Here is a 22,032-nt window from a genome sequence, read left to right as displayed (position 1 = left end):
GGCATGTTGGGCATTCTCCGGCCTCAGTCATGAACCGACCGCCGGTCAGCCATATACTGCTGTGGATGCTAGCCATCTGCAGCGCGGTAGGGGTGGAGTCCCATCATATACTGGGCCTCTTTGTCAACTTGCATCGCTCCCAGCTGCTGGTGCACATGGCCGTGACTCGTGCTTTGCTGCAACGGGGTCATCAGCTGACTTTGGTCACCACGCTCCCGTTGGAGGAGGTGGAATTGGAGGGCAATGTCACTCACATACTGGTGCCGTGGCAACAGCCGGCGGATGAAGATCATCTTGGGTCCGCAACGGATTGGCTGCTGCGCTTGCAACGGATGTTCAACCGCTTGGAGCAGTCGGGGGATCTGCTCGACCAGCCTGCCTGGAAAGATTTCATGAGGCTGTCACCCAAACCCCACTTCGATCTGTTGCTTTTGGGCTACCATTTCAACGATCATCTGTTGGGCGTGGCTGCCCACTTCAACTGTCCAGCGGCGATCATCTCCACCCAACAGCCGATTGGATTTGTCAACAGTCTCATGGGGAATCCCGAGGAGCGCTGGTACGTCCCCCAACCATATGACAGTCGCCAGCGTAGTGGAATCTCTGCCTGGCTCTTTGGCGCGTGGGAAAAGTTGATGGAAGCGGTGGCTCGGAGAGTTCTGCGAAGGATTTACAGGTGGGAGTAATGTTTTTCCAATTCTACAGCCCCTGACCATAATATCTCTTTTCAGTTCACATTTTCCCGAACCCCACTATCCACCATTCGAGACAATGCGTCGTTCTGTCGCCTTGGCCCTGAATAATCATCACATGATCAGCGAGGGCCCCATTGCTCCCCTATTGCCGAGCATGGTGGACATAGGTGGGATACTCTTAGAGCAGAAGTTAAATGAGACTTTCCTAGAGGTATCGGGGAATCGCTCGCTCATAGTGTTCAGTCTGGGCACCCGCTTCACTTGGAAAAGATCTCCTGACCATTTTGTTCAGACCTTTACACAGGCGTTCGCTCAGTTTCCCGACTACGATATCTATTGGACCTACGATGGACCCAATGCCAGTGAAATTATGTCGCATCATTCTCATCTGAAGTTGGCCAAATGGTGGCCCCAGCGGCAGTTGCTGGGTCAGCAGCAGGCATGCCTCTTCATCACCCACGGAGGCAAGGGCAGCCTCACCGAAGCTTTGTATTACGGAGTGCCCATGGTGGGGCTGCCACTGATGGGAGATCAGCGCGCCAACCTTCTCAAGATGGGAGCCAAAGGCTGGGGTATGACTTTGTCTACGCAGAATCTCAGCCATGCAGAGCTCTCAAAGGCGATGAGCAGTGCTCTCAGCCACTCGCGTTACTCGAAGAGCATATCGAAAGCTTCCCATCTCTACCGCGATCGTCCGATGAATGCCAGCGACGTGGCAACCTTTTGGCTGGAGTATGTCATACGTCACAGGGGGGCCAAGCACTTGTACAGTCCCGCCCGGCAGCTGGACTTTATGCAGTACTACTCACTCGATGTCTATGCTGTTGTCTATGGCGGACTGGTGCTGCTGATAGCAGTCTTGAGGAGGATAAACAGCAGGCTTTCTGTGACTAGAAGTATCGTTTAATTGAATACAGATACACGCGGTATATAGCTTAAGATATGAACTTAATCGAAGGTAACTTAAGTACACTTGAATGTTAGTTGCAATACTTCTGAACGGAACTTGGATATCTTTCCTTCTCGGTGTATCAGATGCAGTCGGACACTGCATCGCATAGTTTTATAGATAGTAAACATGCATTAATCGTACAAGTAATATTTAGTGTATACACAGTTCTGGATTGCTTTCGTTCGGCGGCGTCGGCGGCATTTGCCCCACTCGCTGGAGGCCGGGCCAGGCGAGAGCCTTAGCCCTTGCCCCACTGCAGCTTCGTCTGCAGCTGATGCATCGAGCCCGGACGCGGACAGCGTCCGTTTTTCACATCATAGAGGCCGTAGTTGCAGATCGGTTGACTGCTTTCCCGGTGCTGGATGCGACTGTGGAAAAGAGCGATTGAGAGACGGAAAGAGAGAGAGCGAGATCTTGGAAACTCACATTCGGTCATTCATGGCGAATCCTTCCTCGCCGTTCTTTAACCTCTGGCACGCCGCATCGTTGAGATGGCAATCGCAGCGGCAGTGGAGCATCACCGCACCCACCACACTTCCTCGCCAGCTGAAGTCCTTGAAGTGCTTGGGACACTGGCACTGGGTGCTGCGCTTCCGACGACTCATGTTCTGCACACACTCGCATTCGGTGTGATTCACCAGCGGGATCATCTTGCCGCGGTTGTTCAGTACGAACGGCAGCTCCACCGTGACGTTTTTCTTCACGGAACAGATCTCCCCATCCCGACAGCAACCAGTGGAGCTGTCGCACCGATGCAGGATCGTCGCCCGAGGATAATACTGTATATTTGTCTCTCCGATCATATATATGACTTGGGCCTTGGGCACTTTGCATTCGGCTTCTTTGATCAGTCGGTTGTTGTGGGCTCTGGCCAATAGGATGATTGTCCCTGAAAAGGTAAAAGTTGGAAAGTGCTTTGAAGAATGACACACGAATACGGATTCGATTTGAGAATATTAACACAAAGGTCATGATTTGATTAGATTGTAACTTTGATGGAACTTAGACCATAGTTCCATTGGATCCAGAATATTGACGTTTAAAATCTCACTTTTGAGATGGTCTCTGTTTGAGTCGCTGGTAACAAATGCGAGCGGCTCGCTTATGGGAAATTTATAGAGTTAATTAAAGTCCTTCATATTTGAAAACGAAAGTGGAATAAGTGTTAAGTTTATGTGACAATCATTGATCATCCCTCAAATATCCGATTAAAAACTTTCCTTGAATATAGGTCGAACATCTACCAGTTCAGGAAATACTCGTCTGTACGTCCGTCTATGTATGTATGTCACTGATATAACCTGTTATCCAGTTAATTATTTAATAACCCATTAGGGTTCTGGTCTTTTTAGCGGTTCACTAAACTGCATTTTTCAATGCCGTTTGCAGGCGTTCCGCGGGCATTTCAGAGGCGCTTTTGATCGCCCATCCATTGGCTTTTTGGCTCCAAGATTAAAATCATTTTAGCGATTTTACTTCGCTTTATTGATCGACTGGAGCAGTGAGCACCTTTATGGTCTTTGCCTTGCTTAAGTTTACCGTTGCGTGTGTTTTCCTCTCCTTTTTTTGTGTCGTGCTATAAAAATTCTCTGAACAAATCTGCAAGCGGAATTCCTTTGCATACCCTTTAGGAAGGTATATTGAATGTGCATCAGCAGAAGAGGCGCTAAGGAACAGACGGTATCTGTTTCTACATAAATTATTTCTAAAACTTTTCTCATTCAAAATCGGAATAGAATAACATGCTAGGGGGCAAGCCCCCCGTCTCCCCCGTCTAAAGACGATCTTCCAGGGTATGCAAACCTTCGGTTTTCCTCGATGTCTAGCTCCTATTAGAGCCATAAAGTTACAGAAGCAAATCAGAGCAGAGAGCCGTGGGCAGGGGAGCCCGGAGGAGTCTACAGTCAAAGCGGACCACCTAGTGTGCAGCTAATCCCAGTTCCCACTCGAATCACCTACTGGAGAAGAAATTTCAAAGCATTTCGGCTCCTTGGGTGGGTGAGGGGGAGCCCAGAACCCAGAACCCAGACACAGAATCAGCTGCATCCATATGTAATTTTCATAAACGCTTCATGATTGAATCATCAACTTAACGAGTGCTCTGAGGGGGGTCGCAAGAGGTGGATTGGGGCTAGTTTTAGTAGGTGAGAGAGTGGGGAGGGGGGGAGTCTCCGGAGCAAGGGAAGGGGCATCGCTGCGATGGCTGAATGCCTCAGACTGAATGGCTGGGTCGGCGTCGGCGGCATCCACAACAGCCACATGAATAATTCAAGGGGCACTATCTCAACAAGCTCCAAGGACTGAAACAAGAGAGGTGAGGCAGAAGGCGGAAGGGTTGGGAGGGAACGTTGCAACGCTGATGATGCTGCTGCTGCTGCAGAGTTTTCCCCAGTTCTGGTTGGACTGGTCTGCTGGACTGGCTTGCCTTTGAACTTGGAATGGCATTGCCCATGAAAATGTGGGGCGACCCTGGCATCAGGCCCCTCCTCGAGGAGAGCGCAGAGGGGCATTGTGGTTCTCTGGGAAATTACCATAGTTTACCATGGCCAACAGCTGAGGCAGTCGAGCCTGGCCAATAAAGTCATTTTGAGTGCTCTGCCAAATGTTACACATCATTTAATCAAGGGAAAAACTTTACCAATGGAACAGACCGGGGAGAACAGAACTTTTCGCACAAATACGAGAATGTATGAATATAGAAGAGCTAAACGATTCGAGTGGGGAAAGGGAAGCAGAAAGAATTAATGTACTTTACGGGGGGGATAGGCAAAAATAAGATTTGAAAATTGTTAAGGGGGGTCTATTATGTAGAATCTACAAATATATTTTACGCTTTAATAGTTTCAGAACTTCAGGAAATATCTGCCATTCCATGTGAGAAAAGCATTTGGGTCTCGAGTGCAGAAATCTGCATAGAATAATCGAAAATCGTGACAGCTGCACAATTCAAAAATCAAATGATGTTTAAAGAGGTGTCCAATAACATTCAAAATTACTTTTCAGTACTACTTGAGTACCCAATTCCGCCACAATTTGTTGGGAGAGTGATCTAATTTGAGCCAATCCAAAGTACTCTCCGTAGGAGCCATTCATCTCATAAAGATATAGCCCGTGCTTTGATCAAGTCACTTGACTTACTTCAACAATGTTTTCCTTTGCGCTTCTGTTGAAAAATAAATACCACTCCCCGATAGCAAACGCAAATTCCAACGTTCGGGCCAATCGAGTCGAAATTATCCATCACCTCGTGAGGCACACCCAGGGACGTGGCACGAATAAATCGAAGTAAGGGGTATTCCCTTGGGAAAATAACTGAATCTCTTTTAGCGAAGGCTCCCTTCTGCGGGCGCCTCTGTGCGCCAAAGCGATGTGCAAACAGTCGATAACGGGGGATAAACACACACCTCAAGGAAGCCAATCTGAGGAAGCCTCCAACTGTCAGCTTATTTTCCTGCTAATGCAAACAGCCGACGAGCAATGTGATAAGAAAATTGCATCATTATGCAGTTGGAAATGGAGCCTCTCCGACAGCATTCACAATATCCGATAGCCGTAGCCGCCGCCGCATTCATTGACAATTTCCCAGGCTTAGTGACACACTTTCCATTGGCGTGACATTGGAGGCCAGCTACTCCTCCTGCTGCTTCTGCTTCTGCGTCTGCTTCTGCTGTCCACATGCTCTTAACGGTTTTCCAAAACACACAATTTTCGCGCCCATTAAACGGCGACAATTTTCCACTCGAATGCAAATGGTAAATGAGCCAGAGAGAAAGATGCAGCCACCGAGGAGGAGTCGGAGGAGTGGTAAGAGATAAAAAGATATTGAGACAGAGCTGGAGCTGGAGCTGGAGCCCCAGCCCGAGCTCACATTTCATTGTCATTGTCTCGGTCTAAGGCTCTGTGGCTGCGGTAATTGTGGTTGTTGCTGTTGAAGTTGTTGCCGTTGCTGTTGCTGTTGCTGCACGAGTAGTGGCTGCTGGCAAGCCTAGCGGCATTAAGCTTGTAATGAAGTAATTGGTAAGATCTATGCGAGACTTGAATTCCCCAAAAGCATCCGCAGCAGCAGTAGCTGTAATCAACAGAAGAGAGGGAGAAGCTGAGACCTGAAGTGGGGACGTGGGGAGGTGGGGAGGTGGAGGAAGCGTGTGAGGAGTGAGTGTGGTTAACAAGGCAACTCTCCTTTTAATTGCAACGAAAGTGCAGATGCATCATGGGGCTAGTAGGAGAGATGGAGGGTGAGAAAATACCCCATGGGGTATTTCTATACCCTTAAAGAGGGTACACAAATATTCGTCACTATCAAAACCTCAAGGGGGATATAGAGGTTCCATTTCTGACAGAAATATAGTCTCTTTTGGGGAAATTTAGCCATAGAATAAAATGATGAATAGAGCTACTATCTGGAGCAATTCTTGACTATAGTCTTCTTTTTTCTCCCTAGATCGGGAGAGTTCTATATGTAAGACTACAAGTCTACGTCTAATCCACATCTAAAGATAATCCACACTTCACGACTTCCTGCTAAAATGGGGCTACTAATCCTATGAATCCTATGTTAAAGGGTATTACAACGTACGGCCTGCCATTTATTTGCTTTTTTTTATTCCTTCTTAAAGGGGAATTTTCACTCATTTGTTCGGTTCCGAGTTTCAGTCGGGCGTTTAGAAAGCAAAGTGCGTATGGCCCGAGCAAGGCTGACGTTTGACCTTCTCTCTCGTTTGGCGTAGTTCTGGTTTTCCATCATCAACTGCAGAGAGTCACGTGCCAAAGGATAAAACAGTCATTTTCATTTCCATTGCCATAAATAACGACTGGGATTGTGGCGGGTTGGGTTGGGTCGGGTCGGTCTGGGTCCTATCTGTACATACATAGTATCTCTATCTCTGAGTCTGAGTCTGGTCGCTTTTGCACATCAAACACCATACAATTTCATTCTGTTCTGTGCCATTTCGTATTGTCTGTGTGTCTTTTCCCCCCTTTCGTTTTCTTTCTTTCTTTTTTCGCTGAAAACATTTGCTTAGCACATTTTTTATGGCCAGAACGTGATCATCATAGGCGGACGGCGGTCGGTTGGGCGCCTTTTACATACATCTATTTGCAGCACAATTACCACAAACAGAAAGGGATGGGACGGGGCGGGATAGGGATAGGGAAAGAGAAAGGGGTAGGGTGCTATAGAGACATCGTTCGACCTTATGTGAGACGGCATTTAATGGCCTCAATAAACCCCATAGACTGTACTCACTCTGCTTTATCTCCTGCTTCTCGTAGGCCTCGTAGGCCTGTCGGGAGGCCTGCACCCTACTGGGTGTTCCCAATTCCTTCTCCTTCTCTGCCGTCAAAAAGCCCGGCGCCGGAGCCTGATCGGATGGATAGTCCTACAAAAGCAAAAAAGAGACCAAGAAAAAACCATTGAAAATTGATATGGAAATGCAAAAATCCAGCATACTGCATGTTGCACGCGCCACGCTTTCCCTTTTGCCACACACCCATTCCATAGGACGTCTTTATGTCCATATGCTGGTGTGTATTTCTTTCATATGGATATATTTCTGTTATGGTTAGTGTTTTATTTATTGTTTTTTGTGTTTTTTGGTGGCCACCAAGCAACTCCATTTCCCATTCTGTGTGTTGAGGCTTTCATTATTATTGCACTATTGCCATATGGTTTTACTCCCCATGAAACATTTACCATTTTGTGGAAATTGTGTGACTACACAAAAATGGCCCTGCAAATAAATTACAGCGCGAGCAGCTAATAAATTGGATTGTAAAATTCTGGTGGGTCCCACGACGACACCCTACTGAAATATTTGAAATTCAATTTTTTATTAACATCTTTTCGGGGGCTATGCCCAAGGGTTGAATAAACTTTCATCGTGTTTGAGTGCAGTCAAACTTTACTTTAATTGGAGCTGACTAAAGGTCCTCGAGGAGCTAAGGGATGTAATTTTTTCCCAAAAAGCGAGATATTTCTACGCGAAAACACTCAATCGTGGAAAATAAAAGGTATTTGGTTTTTTAATTCAAACTTTACATATACTTTACTAGCAGAACGTTTGAAGACTCAATTCACGTGTAAATTGTAGATTTTTGTAAACTTAGATCTTGTTCCTGAATACACTCTCGTGTTCGTGCCATTTAAGGCCTTTCGATGTTTGAGAAATCATTAGATAGATCGAGTTTTAGTGAAATAAAGAGTTTGAAATACAGTCGATGATAGGATCTTTACTAAGAGTGCGGCTACATGCAGAAATTAGTCATAGTTTTCCCAATTCCCATTTCCCTATTTATGCGACCTGTTTGATTGCACGTGTCACGTGACATGCAGCAGTGCCTCTCGTTCGAGTTGTGCTTTAAACTGTGTTCTGTGCCTAAAGAGGCTTCTGCTGGGCGTTTCTTAGTTCACTGAATGGTGTATGCTTATTCCTAACATATGAAGTTTTTACCAGAAGCGACGATCCCTGTTTTTACTGTTTCTTGATTTGTCAGTAAGTCCCACAGCCAAAGAAATAATTATAAAAGATACGATACTAATTTTAGATATACATATGTACATATGTACATTGTACATACGATAGACATTCGTTGGCTTATCTGACAAATTCTCGTTCGCCAGAAGACTGATTCATCAAATGGTCTTGCTTGGATTTGCTTCTCGAAAGTCCCTCGTATCTAGACCGGAAGCTGTCCCGCCCATCTATTCTTTTTGCTTCTTCTTGTGCCACCCTTTCGTATTTAAATATTTTAATTCTGATCTTGAGATGTCTCATAATAATGTATCCACAACAAAGCAAAAACTTCAATTACATTTTCTTGTGAAATATCCAAAGCCTCGTATTGTATCGACTTGTGTGATGAAATCTTATTTTGTTTTGTCCTAATTTGATGAGGGGAAAATCGTGTGGAAAATGGACTTTGCAATAAGCAGATTGTATGCCTCACAAATCCCACCCCCCGCCCACTGTCTGCCCCTTGGAGTATGCAACAAGAGCTTCTTGTTGCCAGCTTTATTTTATCCGATGTTTGGCTTTGTTTTTGCGGCAAGTGAACAAAAATTAAATTAAATTTATGCATTTTGATTTATGCTGGCAGGCTGCAGAGGCAGGTATTCATGCGGCAGCTATTCATGAGTGTGTGTGGCATGCGGCAGCTTTTTATGAATGTGTTTCAGTGTGTGGCAGCTATTCATGGCAGTGGCTATGCCTGTGCTGGTGTGTGTGTGTGTGTGTTCGGCTTGTTATACGCAGAAATTTTGATTTATTTAACAGATTTTTAACACGCTTTCCACACACACAAAAGCCGCAGCGGCAGCGGCAGCAGCAGCAGCAGCAGCAGCAACAAACTGCAACAGCAACGTGTGCCACACCTGAGAGCACCTGAAAGGCTATCACTTACAGCTCAAAAAGCAACAGAGGAACCACCAGCAGCATCAGCAGCATCCGCAGAGAGCAGGCAGTGGAGTAGGGAAAAACTTTTACAATTTGCATTGCCACATATCGATTTTCAACAAAAGGATTCTCTGTGCACTCCCCAGCACACTCCGCCTCCCAGATACCTCCCACTCCGCCCCCGAATGACATGAAAACTAACGACATGCATATAAGTGATACATAATGCGACAACTGGGGAAGGGGCTGTGAAAGCGGATGGGGAGGGGGCTAGAGGCAAAGGATAGAGTAGCCAGGGGAGAACCTGCCTTCAGGGTGTAATAAATGAAGTGTGCATGTAAGAAAAATGACACCAGGAGGAGTTGAATCACCAGCAATTCAGGAGCCAGGAGCAAGGAGCAAGCAGCAAGCAGCGCCGGCAAGGATACATCGCCATTCACATTCCCTTAGCCACCAAAGCGTTAAGTGAAATGGCCAGCGAAATGGAAGGCTTCTGAGGAGCCGTCCTGGGAAGAGGTTCGGGGACTCCGAAAATTGGAGGTTATGCCAAGTCATGTCCTGCATGCCAAAGCAGTTAATGGCTCGAGCCATTCCCGAGCTCCGATATGCACACATTTCTCTTTGGTTGCTTGAATCCTCAGAATGCGTGAAAGGGTTCGTGGGTGGGGAATGATGTTTATCTGTTATTCAAATGAACTGAACGCTCAAGTATTCAAGTATTTGATTGGTTTCGATTTCCTGTTCATATGAATCATTTATTGTTCTTCCTGCATCTATTTTAATTGCATTTTTAGTTGTTGTTCTATTCTGTTTCCATTTCTATTTGTCCTATAAATTGTTCAAGTCGAAATCTTCCTAAAGGTTCATTAAGTTATAAATTTCGGTTTGATTTATTACATTAGTGATATTTTCCGTCTTTAGATAGTTCTATAAATACATATTATTACCCTTGTACTGTTACTTGATTCCATTTGTAACATTCCATAACATTAATTACTGAAGTACTTCTTTTATTCCAACTTCTAAAAGTGAATTTACTACTAATTTCACATGTTTTTTTCGTAATTCTAATTGAATATTTCCCGAACGATGAATTTTACCTCTCTTTTCCTATCTTGTTGCAATAAAATCCACCGATCGTTTTGCTTAGCTGAATCAAAGTCTTACCGTTCTGTCAGCTTCTCCAGAGCTCCTCATCCACCTACCCATCGTTCTTCCACTTCTTTCCGACTAATTCCCATCCCATCAAAGGCAACACCTCGACCGTGCCTCGTGTGGTTTATAACCAGTTCTACTTAAGCTTCATTACGCATGCTCAGCCATGACAGGGCCATTGCCGTTCCATCCCAGGTTGCCAGAACGAGAACGAGAATGAGAACCAGACCCGACTCCGACTCCGACTCGGAATCCAGCGCCTCCCTGCATTGCCATCAATCTGCAGTGCCAATCCCAGGAGCAGGAACCGGAGCTCCACTCCAGGGGTTGGGGCTGTGGCTGGAACCCAGATGAATGAACACACACACACACACACACACACAGAAAGAGAGAAAAAGCCCATTAAGTGTCTGCCGGGTTGACAGTATTCGAAAAACAGTTGTTGGTGCTCTGTTGGGCCCCGGCCTGGAACCTACCGAACAATATAAAAAACGAACCAAACTTCATTTGCATTTGCATTTGCCTCTTGTGTTCTGCTCGAGCGTTTGAAGGATGCCCCGGACGGGCGGACTGTGTGGCGGACTCTCTCTGGCAGTTTCTTTATTATTATTTTTTTGTGTTGTTATTTTTTTTTTGGTTTTTTCACCTTTTTGTTTAGCCTCAATTGGGATTCCTGGCGTGGGTGTGACTTGTGTTTGGTATTTTACGAGTCAGAAGGCAACTGCGACAACAATAATAAAGAGCCTGTCGTGGGTTTATTTGCAATCAAAAGAGTTATGAGCCAAATGCAAATAGCGCACCCAGAACGCACTGTTTTATTATCCTGCTGCCTGTTCTCTGCTCTCTGGTCCCTGTCAACCCGGCTCCCCATCCATCCATTTACTCTACAAAACGAGGGGGAACGCTGTGCGTCGCAGCTACGGCCACGACTCCACATTTATACCCGATACTCCGAATGAGTAATCGTGTGGACGGCCACTGCAAATTGATTTCATCATTGTGGCTATAATAATACTCTCTTCCTAATTTCCCTCCCTCCCACGCTCTCATCAGCTACTTTTGCCTATGCTTATCTCTACTGCCTCTGCTACTACAAAGAGAGATCAATTAATTGAATTAAATAAGGTAATTTCTGCATGCGCACTGTAACTCTCTCACCAATCTATCCATCTCACTCCCACTCCCACACTCTTTCGATCTCTCTTGGCAGTAGCATAGGAAGAGGACAAGGAGCATGATGAAATTATACAAGGTGGTCCGAGAGTCCCCTCTCGCAACGCGCCCTCTTTTCAGGCGCGAGCGCCCGAGAGAGCGTGGGAGAGAGAGCGAATAGGAAGAGGAACAGGAGATCAAAGAATGAATGCATTTGCGCCGCTCTCACTCAAATTTTTTCTCGGCCAAAGCGTGCGTTCCTAAGTCAGCTCCGCGTTTCAATCCGTGAAAAACTCGGAAAATGGTGAAAAATCCATCGACTAAACTGCCGCGCAGGTGTGGGAAGTGAACTTCCGTGTTGTGATGCAGCAATTAAATATAAATGTGAAAAAAAACCGTGTGCCTATTGCAAGAAAATGTGTTTGCCTAGGGGCGGGGCGCAGAAAGAGTCAGAATGGCAAAAAAATGATTTACAAAGGAAAAGTGCAGCATTTTGTGACATATGTACATATGTTTATATAAATAATATGTGATATACATACATATGTATATGTAGATAAACAATTTTATTTGCGTAAATTATTTTTTTCATGTGAATATCAAAAATGTTTCGTTGTCTCGTTTTCTTTTTGTTTTCGTTGGATCACGTGAGTTCCAGCAATGTGTGTGTGTGCGTGCTTGCAAATTCGTCAAGTTTTGTCCCTTTCCCACTCCATGAAGTGGGAAGTGAAGAAGAGAATCAAAGAGGAACGAGAGCTCTCGTTCCAAGTGAAGTCCATGATAGGGTGAGGCATTCCCAAAACTGTTGATCTGACTCTCTCTTGCGTATCTGTTTACACGAACTTCCGACCTCTGGTGCCTCACCTTAAATTAATATGCCTTAAATTTTTGCACTTATTGGAAATCATTTCGTGCATCTCGTTTGCGGTTTCAGTTCGGTTTTGTCGTATGTCTCTCTCTCTCTCTTTATGGGAATCGTATGCGACGGCACAACATGGGTAAGTGAGAAAAGAGACGTGAGAAATTATGTTGTTCTTTATTGTTTAAATGTACTTTATTATATAAAGGGAACCAACCTTTCAAAGGTTTCAGGGCTTAGAGGTGTAGGCCCTGGTCAAGCTGTGCCCCCAATCTTAAGGTCTCATTGTAGAATGCCCAATTTGGCAAAACATGAAAAAGGAACAGAAGCTTTATTTGACATTGCGACTAAGCGATACCTACTAAACGGGAAGACACCTCGAACTCGGGCAATAACTATACGACAATCATAAAGAATATCGTTTGCATTGGATCGTGAACAAGTTGGTTCTGGATAGCACAGAGGTATTCTTAATTTTAGCAGAAAGGGGTCGTGGGTGCTCTAGTCTCTTAAGTATACCGTATGCCGTGCATCCCGTTACTCTCTAGTGGGCTGCAGGGTACACAAAAAACAGTGGCATAAATAGTCTGGCCAGCAAATTCGCCAACAACTGTGTAAATAAACAAGGGGACGGTGTGATGAAAAAGGGGCAGAAAAGTTGAGGATGATGGCTAGACACCAGAGTGGAGAGACGTGTACTCCCAGGGGCATCCATCCAATATTTGTCTGTGCCAAAGAGCGCACAGTAAACAGGGCCGACTAAATATGTGCGACGCTGGCTCTTCCCCGTAGGTGCCGTCTCTGAACGGGGAAGTAGATTCCATCCCAGATTCCCACTATGATCCCCTCTATTTTGCTTAATTAGAATTCCCCTCCCATCCGAATGTGGGGTATGATGAAAGTTGCGCCCATTGTTGGAGCCCATAGAACTCGCAGAAGAAAGCATTTCACTGTCTTTGCGTGAAGAGATTTCTGTTCGCGGAGATGCAATCTTTAGGGATTTTGGATACATAATTTGCAATGGTATATGGGTGGTCTACAAGATGATTCAACGTTTTACGGTATGTGACGTGATCTGGTGGTAATGATTTCTTTGCAGCGATTATATAGAACCGTATAATACCAATATGTATTTCTTTGAAACTCGTAAAGAACGCTTTCATTTCCAAAGGTGTTTTCTTGGATTATCTGTACCATCTGTATCTCTACTCGTAACTCTAAAGCTCTTCTCTTCTTTAGGCCAACTGAAAATCCCCTTGTGGTTTTTCCTTTGTGTTAAGGAGTTTTCGTTCTTTCTGCCCGAAGAGCATCCCCAGTTCGTTTCAGCACACTAGACTGACCCTTCTATCTGTATTTTAAAGGCTTTTTCCATTCTGTTTTCTTAATTTGTGTAGAATGCCATGCCCCCAATGCAAAATGCAAAATTCTGCAATTTGGCTAAAAGCTAAACAGTAAAAGGAGCAGCAGCAGCGTGCAGTGTTTTGGAAAAATGTTGGGCAGCACCGTGTCTCGATATTTCTCATTTTAGAAATTGTAAACATGGCCCCCAGACACGAGAATGATATAGGGGGGGTCAGTGCACAGGAAGAGTGGACCACATGGCGTATGCTTGATGTGCGATGAGTTTGCCCGCCGCTCATTGCTCCGAGTGCTTCAGTGCTTGTGTTTTCTTTTCTTTTAATACTTTTTGTTGTTTTTTGCTTGACATAAAAGTGCCAATTAGGGAGCTCTCTGGCAATTTGGCCATAAACTTAAGTAATTAAAACTAGGCAACGCTTTGCATACGTACAGACGGGACGTACGACGGGAGGACACTTGCAGGCCCAGTGGCTTACGCCTTTTATGTCTTAATTGAAACTGCACTCGCGTTAAAAACCCATACAATTTCATACATTTTAAAGAAAGAGCTCGACTTCTGGCTGGTGTGTAAATGGTAAATGCTTTTTAATTTTAACGAGCGAATGGATACCACTGTTACCCTCCATGGCTCTGCTTTCTGGCTTCATGGTCCATGGTCCATGGTCCCCGGTTTATTATGACGATTTTATATTTGTTTGCTTTTTCGGTGAATGCGAAAACGAAAGCAGCTGTCGAGTGGGATAAAAGAAAGCAGCAGCTCCAAAGACGCCGCCTTTGGCTCCATAAAAGGCAACATTTGGCCATGCCACCGTGCCCAACCGACCCGTGGATCCGTCCAATGTCAATGACAGCGACTGGTGCTGCGTCCGAGAGAACAGGCCCACCGCCAGAAGAAGCCAAAAGAAGCGACCGAAGCTGCAAACAGCTGAAATAGCTGGGGCGCCTCCTTCCAATTAAGTTGCGGGCATCGCCAAAAGTTGCAACAGCAACATGCACATGCCGGAAATGTTGAGAACCCGGGATCCCATCTCCATCATCATCATCTTGATCATCATCTTCATCATCATCGGCGTCATCAGCATTGAGGGATCGATAGGCAGCAGCGATCACATTGACTGATTGCCAGTCGAGACATCAAATTGAAGTCTTGGGATAGAGATAGATAGAAAGAGAACATGTCTGGGGCAAGGAGTGCAAGATGGGCGTGGAGATGGCGGTCTGCGGGGGGCTGCTGCGGCTGCAGCTCTTCTAATTGCAACGCCCACACGCACTGAGCCGATTGCCGCGAGAGAGATTGCCCAAGAGATTGAAACGTTCCGCTGCGCCGGTCCTGCCTCTGGTCTGCTGCTCCGATGTGATTTGATCTGGTCTGGTCTTGTCTGGTCTTGTCTCGGCACGGACTGGGGTCTGTCCAGGACTGGTCTAGATTGACTTTTCCAATTTGTTTGCATTTATCATTCAGCGATGCCCTGCCTTTCGATCGAGGAACTGAGGCTATGGGTAAGTTTTTGTGCTTATTCCTTTTGGGGATTGCTTCAATAAAGAATATAAAAGAATCTGTTCCCTCAGTAGCCCCCGAAATGCGAAAATAAAGACTACTTCTCTCATATTTCTCCAGCAGCAATCCATCAATCAAGCATAAAGTCGCTTACAAAATATTTCAAACAGAAATCACACTTAAATCTGCACAAAGAATTCTCGGAACTACTCCATGCTCTCTCTCTCTCTCTCTCTCTATCCTTCATCTGAGAGAAAATCCGGCATTAAATATAGAACAAAGGGATTTCTTTGATTAATGGGGGAGACATGGGGTATTGGGGTACTACAGAGTATTACAAACTTCGTCTTGGCCGTGATTTATATGTTGTTGTTGGCTTTTAATTGCGTGACTGTTTGGCACACGGCTCGTTTAATGGCCAACAAGTCGGTCGGCCGGCGATCAATCAGGCAGCAGTTCACACAGTCCCACCAGTCCCACAGTCCCACAGTCTGGGCGAGTAAATTATGGCCCAAACCGCCGAAATATGCCAAAAAGTGAACTCTTTAGAGCCGTTTTTCTCTTATTTATTGTACGGGCAGGCGACAAGTTCCCCTACACATTCCCCACGAAACATTCCTCTGGCTGCTGCTGCGTCTGGGCCAACACTTTCCCCCCGAGAGATTTCCTCGGGAGAAAGGCGGGGGAAATTAATAATATAAAACTTTATAGATTTGCCATATAAATTCAAGGCTTCCGCGTTATGTTTTAGCTTTCGGTTGAACTATAAATCACGACCAGATCGTAGCGGACTTCGGAGAGGGAAACCGGAGACCACTTTGAGCTGTTTGCTATTATGTCATAAGCCGATTTGCCTGTCATTAGTGCCGGAGAGCGCCCCACATTAGGATTGCCAATAAATCAAAATTACCCCCGACATATGTATCTACGCACCAGCCGAAAACCGAAACATACGAGTATATACGATAGATCTACTATATCTATCGATGTGGCAACGGATCTCGTCTCTCAACAGAGTGTGGCAATCGGCAGGTCAAGATTTTACGGTCGGGTGGCGAGTGGAGAACATTTTGTTTATTTCGTTCTAAGTACAAGCCCCAGCGAAAGCGAAAGTGAAACGATATATACCAGAGATCTGTGTTTTTAGCCATTCACCATTCTAGATCTAAGGGGCTTCCCCGAATGTGTGTCTATAAGAGGGCTACAAAAGTGATAAGCCAGAATGGTTTCAGTGCCTGACGATATCGCTGACCTTCGATTCGGATACGTCGCGAATTACGAGTTCCTTTCGATTTCATGTTTGGCACTCTGGGCCAAGAGCTTCCCAGAGAACTGACATCACTTTCTTCTGTATGCCAGGGGAATAGAACTTTTGAATGAATTACCTCACTGCCTGCCTAATGCCATGCACAATCGATTCCACGAATCCCCCAGGCGAATGTTTGACGAACTTTCAATCATTCCGCGCTATCGCGAGTCTGTTTGAATGCCCGTGCAACTGTTTATAGGTGGGCATCATCTAGTGCGATTGCAGTGTGCGCTCTCAGCACACAATCCCCCGCCCTGCGAGTATTTGCCTTAGATAACCTCCTTCCATTCCCATTCCGATTCCCATTCCCATTCCCATTCGCATTTGCGCTCTGTTGAAGATAAACGGCATTTTGTAGTCATTCAACTACAGAGATTATACAATTATGTATGCGCCAAGATGCTAATGACTAGATCGGATCTATATATATACTCGTATTCCCGTATGTGCATATGTTTTGCATTTTGTTGACCTTGTGCTGGGCTCCAACAAAGTGCTCGATGAGTATACATATAAACTGATTTCCCCGCTAGTATGTCAATATTTTATATTCTATATTTCGCTTTAGAGAGCTCTCCAAACTACAAGCTGGAAAAAGGTCAGCCGCGGAGCGATAACCTTTCGGCGGCCGAACTTTCGGGGTCTCCGATTGAAAATTTCAAGCATTAAAAATGTTGAGGTTGCGGGTGGAATACGGCAGAACAGAACGGCTCTGCTCCTCGCACCGTCATCTCAGTGCAGTTATGCACACGGGGGAATGCGTTGGCAAACAAACCGGTGAAAGGAGAACAAACAGACGGAATGAGGAGGGATAATGTGGGAGGGAATGCCGCATGGGGGACCAGGGCACAGATATTGAGAGGCAAGGCAGAGTGCCCCAAGGCGGATTGATGCGAATTTGGGGGAGTGCAAGGACACAGATATTAAATTCCTTTCTCAAAAGGTCAGAGGGTGAGGGGAAAGGGAAGGACGGCTTGCGGCAAGGTGGCATGCAGGTAATTTCATGACCACAGACCATAAGCTTTTTATACCGCCTGACTGCATCAGGTCGCCTTATGGCCCACTCCCCGACGCACTGTGGCATGCTTCGCCCCCACCCCCACTCACTGCCACACGGGGCATCATGCTTCGCCCCACTCACTGCCTCACGTGGAGTGGCATTTATGAACGCTTATTAAATCAGCTTTGGCATTGGATTCCATACGTACTCGCAGGCACATATGTGGTTGTGTGTGCCACAGATAAGAGTGGCACTGCACTGCAATCGACTCGAACAAGATGTCAGATATGTCACAGTGTGTGTAGTACACACAAATACGCACACAATGGAGAGGGATTCCAGAGTTATTCCATGTTTTAGAAGTGTTAAGAATGAAATAATGACCAATTACTCATAGTTCTATTTTTGCAAGACGCGACGGATTGGCATGAGTGGAAAGAGAGACGGACGGCCATCTACAGACTGCAAATCGGGCGACTGATTGCTGGTATATATTTTACATACGCCTATAGTTCAGGGCCATTTGTTGGACTGGGAATCTGATCAGATCTACGAACTCAGCGATGAGTAAGCTATAGTTATAATTTCATTCCAATAAGTGATTGATTTCCTTGAGATCACATTTACTAGCATCTGAATTATGAGTAATCAATATTCATCATCGTACATAAGGAGCTCTGTGATCTGTGTGGGGTACGCTTAAGTACGATCGATTTCCCCATAAGGGCCCAAGGCGGCAAGCAGTTACAACTTGTCGCTTCAATTAGGCCAATTAACGATGGCCCACCAGCATAACGGAGAGTTATGTAGCCCTGTTTCAGTGATCTGGGATTCCTGTATTCAATGAGGGGATTGAAAGTGTCTCTCCATCTCTCTGTGTGTGTGGGGCGATCATTGACCAGCTGCTGTCGGCCCTGGAACATGCAAGTAGCGTCAGAGACTGGTTCTCTGCCTCGGCACGACATTGAGCGGCTTGGGCTGGCCCAATTACAGGCCGGAAAGTGAAACCGATGGCATCAATCGTTGGCCGAGGAGGATGCAGGCCTCTTTTGGGCTACCGATCTGAGGGGCAGAGCCAAATTGGCTTGTTAACCAAATTGGCGGCTCCTACCTGCCGCAACGCGTTTCATAATTGCGAGTGGAACCTTTTCCCAGTACCCACAGTACCCAACACAGTATCCACAGCATTGTGTAACTGCTTCTTACCGATCCACAGCCGGGTGGGCTCCTCCGCTCCGTTCCGTTCCGTTTCGTGTGATCGGTGATCAGTGCTCGAGATCGGGACTGGATAGGAGGCTCAGGGTTAGTCGTTCACTCGAGTCGGTCGCATTGGTTCGTTCACGCCCCGAGCGAGGTTCAAGGTGAGGCATCAGCCATCAGCCATCAGGTATCTGGCATCTCATTCATTCCGATTCTAATGCGCAAACAACTCGCGCAGACACTCGAAACTTGTCCCACACAGAGGGTTGATCAAGCAGTTGGTCCCAGGGGATTTATTTACAAGACTGGAAACATTTCTCTTACATTTGTACGAAATGCACATGGAATTAGAGGAAGCTCCTTTCATAGATTATTTATAAAGCGCTTTAAATATTATTCGCGACATTTTGTGTCTCCTTTTTTATTGGTTTTGGAACAAATGATGTCATCATTCCATGATAAAGTGGAATAAATTACCGTTAAATATGCCACTTAAACGAATTTCCCAAGAAAAATCACAATATTTCCATGAAACAGAACTCTCCCCACAAATCTTGTGTCGACCCTCGTCGAGTGAGAGCCAGCGGACAAATATTTAGCCATAACTCCAGACAAACACCCAGCGCGAGCGAGCCAGAGGGAAATAATGAAAGATATAGCGAGATCCCCGCTGGATGCAGAGTCAACAAGCATCGTGGAGAGGAGGATATTTTTTTACGACTTCCACGAAGCCCCTCTCTCTCTCCCCATCTCTTGGTCTGTGTGTGGGTTCGGCAAACTTACCTCATCAAAGTCGGTGCTCGAGCCATCCACTCGGTTGTAATTATCGTGCGGATGCCGTGGCACGCGCTTGTGGTAGCCCATCTCCAGACCCTCTACCCGCTCGTCCTCCTCCTGGTCCAGGTCCAGGTCCAGGTCCTGGTCCTGCTCCTGGTAGAAGTCGTAGGGTTCCGTGGGGCTGGTCGGCGGCGGGGCCGAGGTCGGATGCACGGTGGGCCTGTTGTACAGATAGAAGCTGACGCCTCTGGCGGTCACATTTCTCACGTCGCGGTAATTATTATCCGGTAGATTGAACAGCCAGGAACGCTGATACTTGGCGCCGTCCGCCAGCGCGAGGGCAAAGATCAGGAGAAAGACTAAGTACATTTCAAAATGTTTTAAAAACTTGTTCTTCACTTAATAATTTATTTGTGTACTGCAGTATTTATTGCTCTTTGTTATTATTTATTGGACACTTGACACTTTTCTGGAAATTAAAGGAACAAGAAACGAACTTTATTAATTGGAATCTATGTAAATTTGATTAATTATAATTCGCGGACACAAAGTATTAATTCAGTTAATTGATTTGTATTTTCCCCCACGATTGCACTCCTTTCGTGTTGTTGATTATTTGCTACTTTGCGGCTTGTCACAACAGCTTGTTTTTAAAGAGTTTACTCAATTCCAACAAGTTGTTTAAATATTTCGGCATGCGTCCAAATATTTATCTACATATATGTATGTGCATATATTCATTTTTTGGCACACGCCTTCGCTTTTCGCGCTTTTCACAGCTGCTGGGCCTCAACGGGTTTTTCGGTTAAATATTTGCAAATGGAAGCAAAAGAAAAAAGATTTTCCCAGTCGCGTCGCTGTTTTTTATTTATAAATAATTTGTCTGCTGTCTGCTCTTTGCTAATGAAATAATGCCACTGGCAACAATCTGAAGATTCTTTTTCTTGGGCCTACCTAAACAAAGAATTTGGGATCATTCTGTGAGGACTGTTGCCAATCGCAGGAAAATGTATAAAAAGTAATGGAAATGACGTGTTCTTTGAAAATGGTATGGTTTTGCAGGAAATATTGTTGAAAGAAAACGGACTGATTTTTGTTAGAACTATAAGTTTTTAAACTGATTTTCCTCCTTTTTGTTTTATTCACTATTATTTTTGCACCATAAATTTGTGTATTTATTGAAACACATTTTCCCGTTCTTCCGTTTCATTTAAGAACTTTGACAAGCAGTTGTGAAATTGACTAATTATTATGTCACGTCACACCTCATTTCGCACATCAAATTGACGAGGAATCTCACAGCTTGCATTTGATTTTTGACTGGTCTTCTATTGCGGAAAAATAAACACAAATCGGGGCACCTCATTCACCGCCATATATCCTGGAGTTGGATCACTTTTCTATTCGATTTTGAGATTTTTCATTGGAGATTCTTTGAGCAGGGAACACTGGAACCGATTCGCGCTAGATCCGATCCGTGTCGATCCGGTACGATACTATGCGATGCGGCACGAAAACGATGATGTCGACGCTCCAACTGTTGCCGGCACACTCAGCGCGCTCTGCCGTTCCGCAGCAGCCTTTATTCCCAAAGCTCTCGCGCCCGATCGCTGCTGTTTCTCTTGGGGCCACCCTCGTCGGCTCTCTTTCTCTGCCTCTCTGGGGCTGTCTGGGCGAACGAGATGCGTGCCGAGCGCATGTGGAGCTGTGCTTTCTTTTCCCCGGCACTGCACTTCCCGGCACTTCTGTGCTCCTCTCTTGGAGAACTCTCTTAAGAAGAGGTGCGTGAATCATCGGGTTTTTGGACGTTATTCGATCTGGCGGGATGACTCACATGGGAACCGTAATATCCCGAATGCAGATTCCAGTATGTGCACGCATTGTGTGCTCATAGAAAAGGGTCTTATAGCCAGGGCCAGCCAAAAGGGCCAGCAGCAAAACAATTCCTTTGGTGCGGCGATTATCTCTTTGTTTAATTTCGAAGTCCAGATAAAGCCGTAGGATGCTGCTGCCAGACATTTAAAGGGAAACCCCACTATAAAGAAAAGTTACTTACTGAAGTTATTTATTTTTCCCACAAGGCTGATTTTTGTGGAGCATGTTTGCCCAAGAGATACATATGTATTTCACTGTGTCCGCCCTTGAACCTTTCGCTTGGTGAAGATTCCCTCTAAACCCAACAAAAGCAGATTTTATAGAGTTGTGTAGTTTCCCCCTTACTTTTCTGATAAACCTGTCGGCGATAAATCATTATTTTGGTGCCAATTATTTATAATTATTTATATGGGCTTATTAATCTGCTGCTGCAAGTGATTCATTGGCGCGTTTTGTTCTTAATTTCTTGATTTGTATTTCTTACAATTTATAAATAGAAATGAGAATCTCGGATACTGTTACCATTACGTTAGAGCGTTTGCTCATTTCCTTTTCCCTACTTTCTCGCTCGTTCTCTCTCTTCGTGCGCTCACTCTTCCCTGTCGTCTACTCCTCGTGCCGCATGCCGCATGCCGCATGCCGCATGTCGTTGTGGCTATTAAAGTCCAATTACAAGAATGCTTATCGGCGTAACACGTCAGTCCATGGGGCCATGCGAAGGGGTCGGATCGGATGTTCTTTCTGCTGCGGAGCTTTTCTGTTGGTGGCTCGAGTTGTTGTTGTTGAGAAATCACTGGAGTTTCTTGTTGT

General features: G+C 45.5%; 3 protein-coding genes across 3 annotated transcripts in view; 2 read left to right on the top strand and 1 right to left on the bottom strand.

Moving 5' to 3' along the window:
- LOC6903295 (dynein-1-beta heavy chain, flagellar inner arm I1 complex) overlaps nucleotides 1-22,032 on the top strand; it is a 106,973-nt gene that overhangs the window by 4,867 nt on the left and 80,074 nt on the right. The window lies entirely within an intron of this gene.
- Nucleotides 9-1,787, top strand: Ugt307A1 (UDP-glycosyltransferase family 307 member A1). The gene is made up of 2 exons (XM_002132448.3): nucleotides 9-676; nucleotides 732-1,787. The coding sequence occupies exons 1-2, from the start codon at nucleotides 30-32 to the stop codon at nucleotides 1,600-1,602; spliced, it is 1,518 nt and encodes a 505-aa protein (XP_002132484.2). The 5' UTR covers nucleotides 9-29; the 3' UTR covers nucleotides 1,603-1,787.
- Pvf2 (PDGF- and VEGF-related factor 2) lies at nucleotides 1,581-20,929 on the bottom strand. Its single transcript, XM_033381104.1, has 5 exons — nucleotides 20,709-20,929; nucleotides 19,354-19,816; nucleotides 6,893-7,025; nucleotides 2,074-2,536; nucleotides 1,581-2,015 (listed from the first exon to the last, which is right to left on the bottom strand). Exons 2-5 carry the CDS (start codon nucleotides 19,714-19,716, stop codon nucleotides 1,886-1,888), a joined length of 1,089 nt encoding a protein of 362 aa, XP_033236995.1. The 5' UTR covers nucleotides 19,717-19,816; nucleotides 20,709-20,929; the 3' UTR covers nucleotides 1,581-1,885.

The sequence above is a fragment of the Drosophila pseudoobscura genome, chromosome 4 (genome assembly GCF_009870125.1).
Source record: "Drosophila pseudoobscura strain MV-25-SWS-2005 chromosome 4, UCI_Dpse_MV25, whole genome shotgun sequence".
Classification (NCBI taxonomy): Eukaryota; Metazoa; Arthropoda; class Insecta; order Diptera; family Drosophilidae; genus Drosophila; species Drosophila pseudoobscura.
The sequence above is the reverse complement of the archived record's forward strand: the minus strand, read 5'-3'. Positions and strand labels throughout refer to the sequence as shown.

What these genes read in the sequence shown, in the direction of transcription:
- Ugt307A1 (XM_002132448.3), top strand. Translation starts at nt 30, where the DNA reads ATGAACCGACCGCCGGTCAGCCATATACTGCTGTGGATGCTAGCCATC. An exon ending in GTTCTGCGAAGGATTTACAG is followed by an intron (nt 677 to 731) that starts GTGGGAGTAATG and finishes ATCTCTTTTCAG; the next exon opens with TTCACATTTTCCCGAACCCC.
- Pvf2 (XM_033381104.1), bottom strand. Translation starts at nt 19,716, where the DNA reads ATGTACTTAGTCTTTCTCCTGATCTTTGCCCTCGCGCTGGCGGACGGC. An exon ending in GAAGCAGGAGATAAAGCAGA is followed by an intron (nt 2,537 to 6,892) that starts GTGAGTACAGTC and finishes TTACCTTTTCAG; the next exon opens with GGACAATCATCCTATTGGCC. An exon ending in TTCGCCATGAATGACCGAAT is followed by an intron (nt 2,016 to 2,073) that starts GTGAGTTTCCAA and finishes TCTTTTCCACAG; the next exon opens with TCGCATCCAGCACCGGGAAA.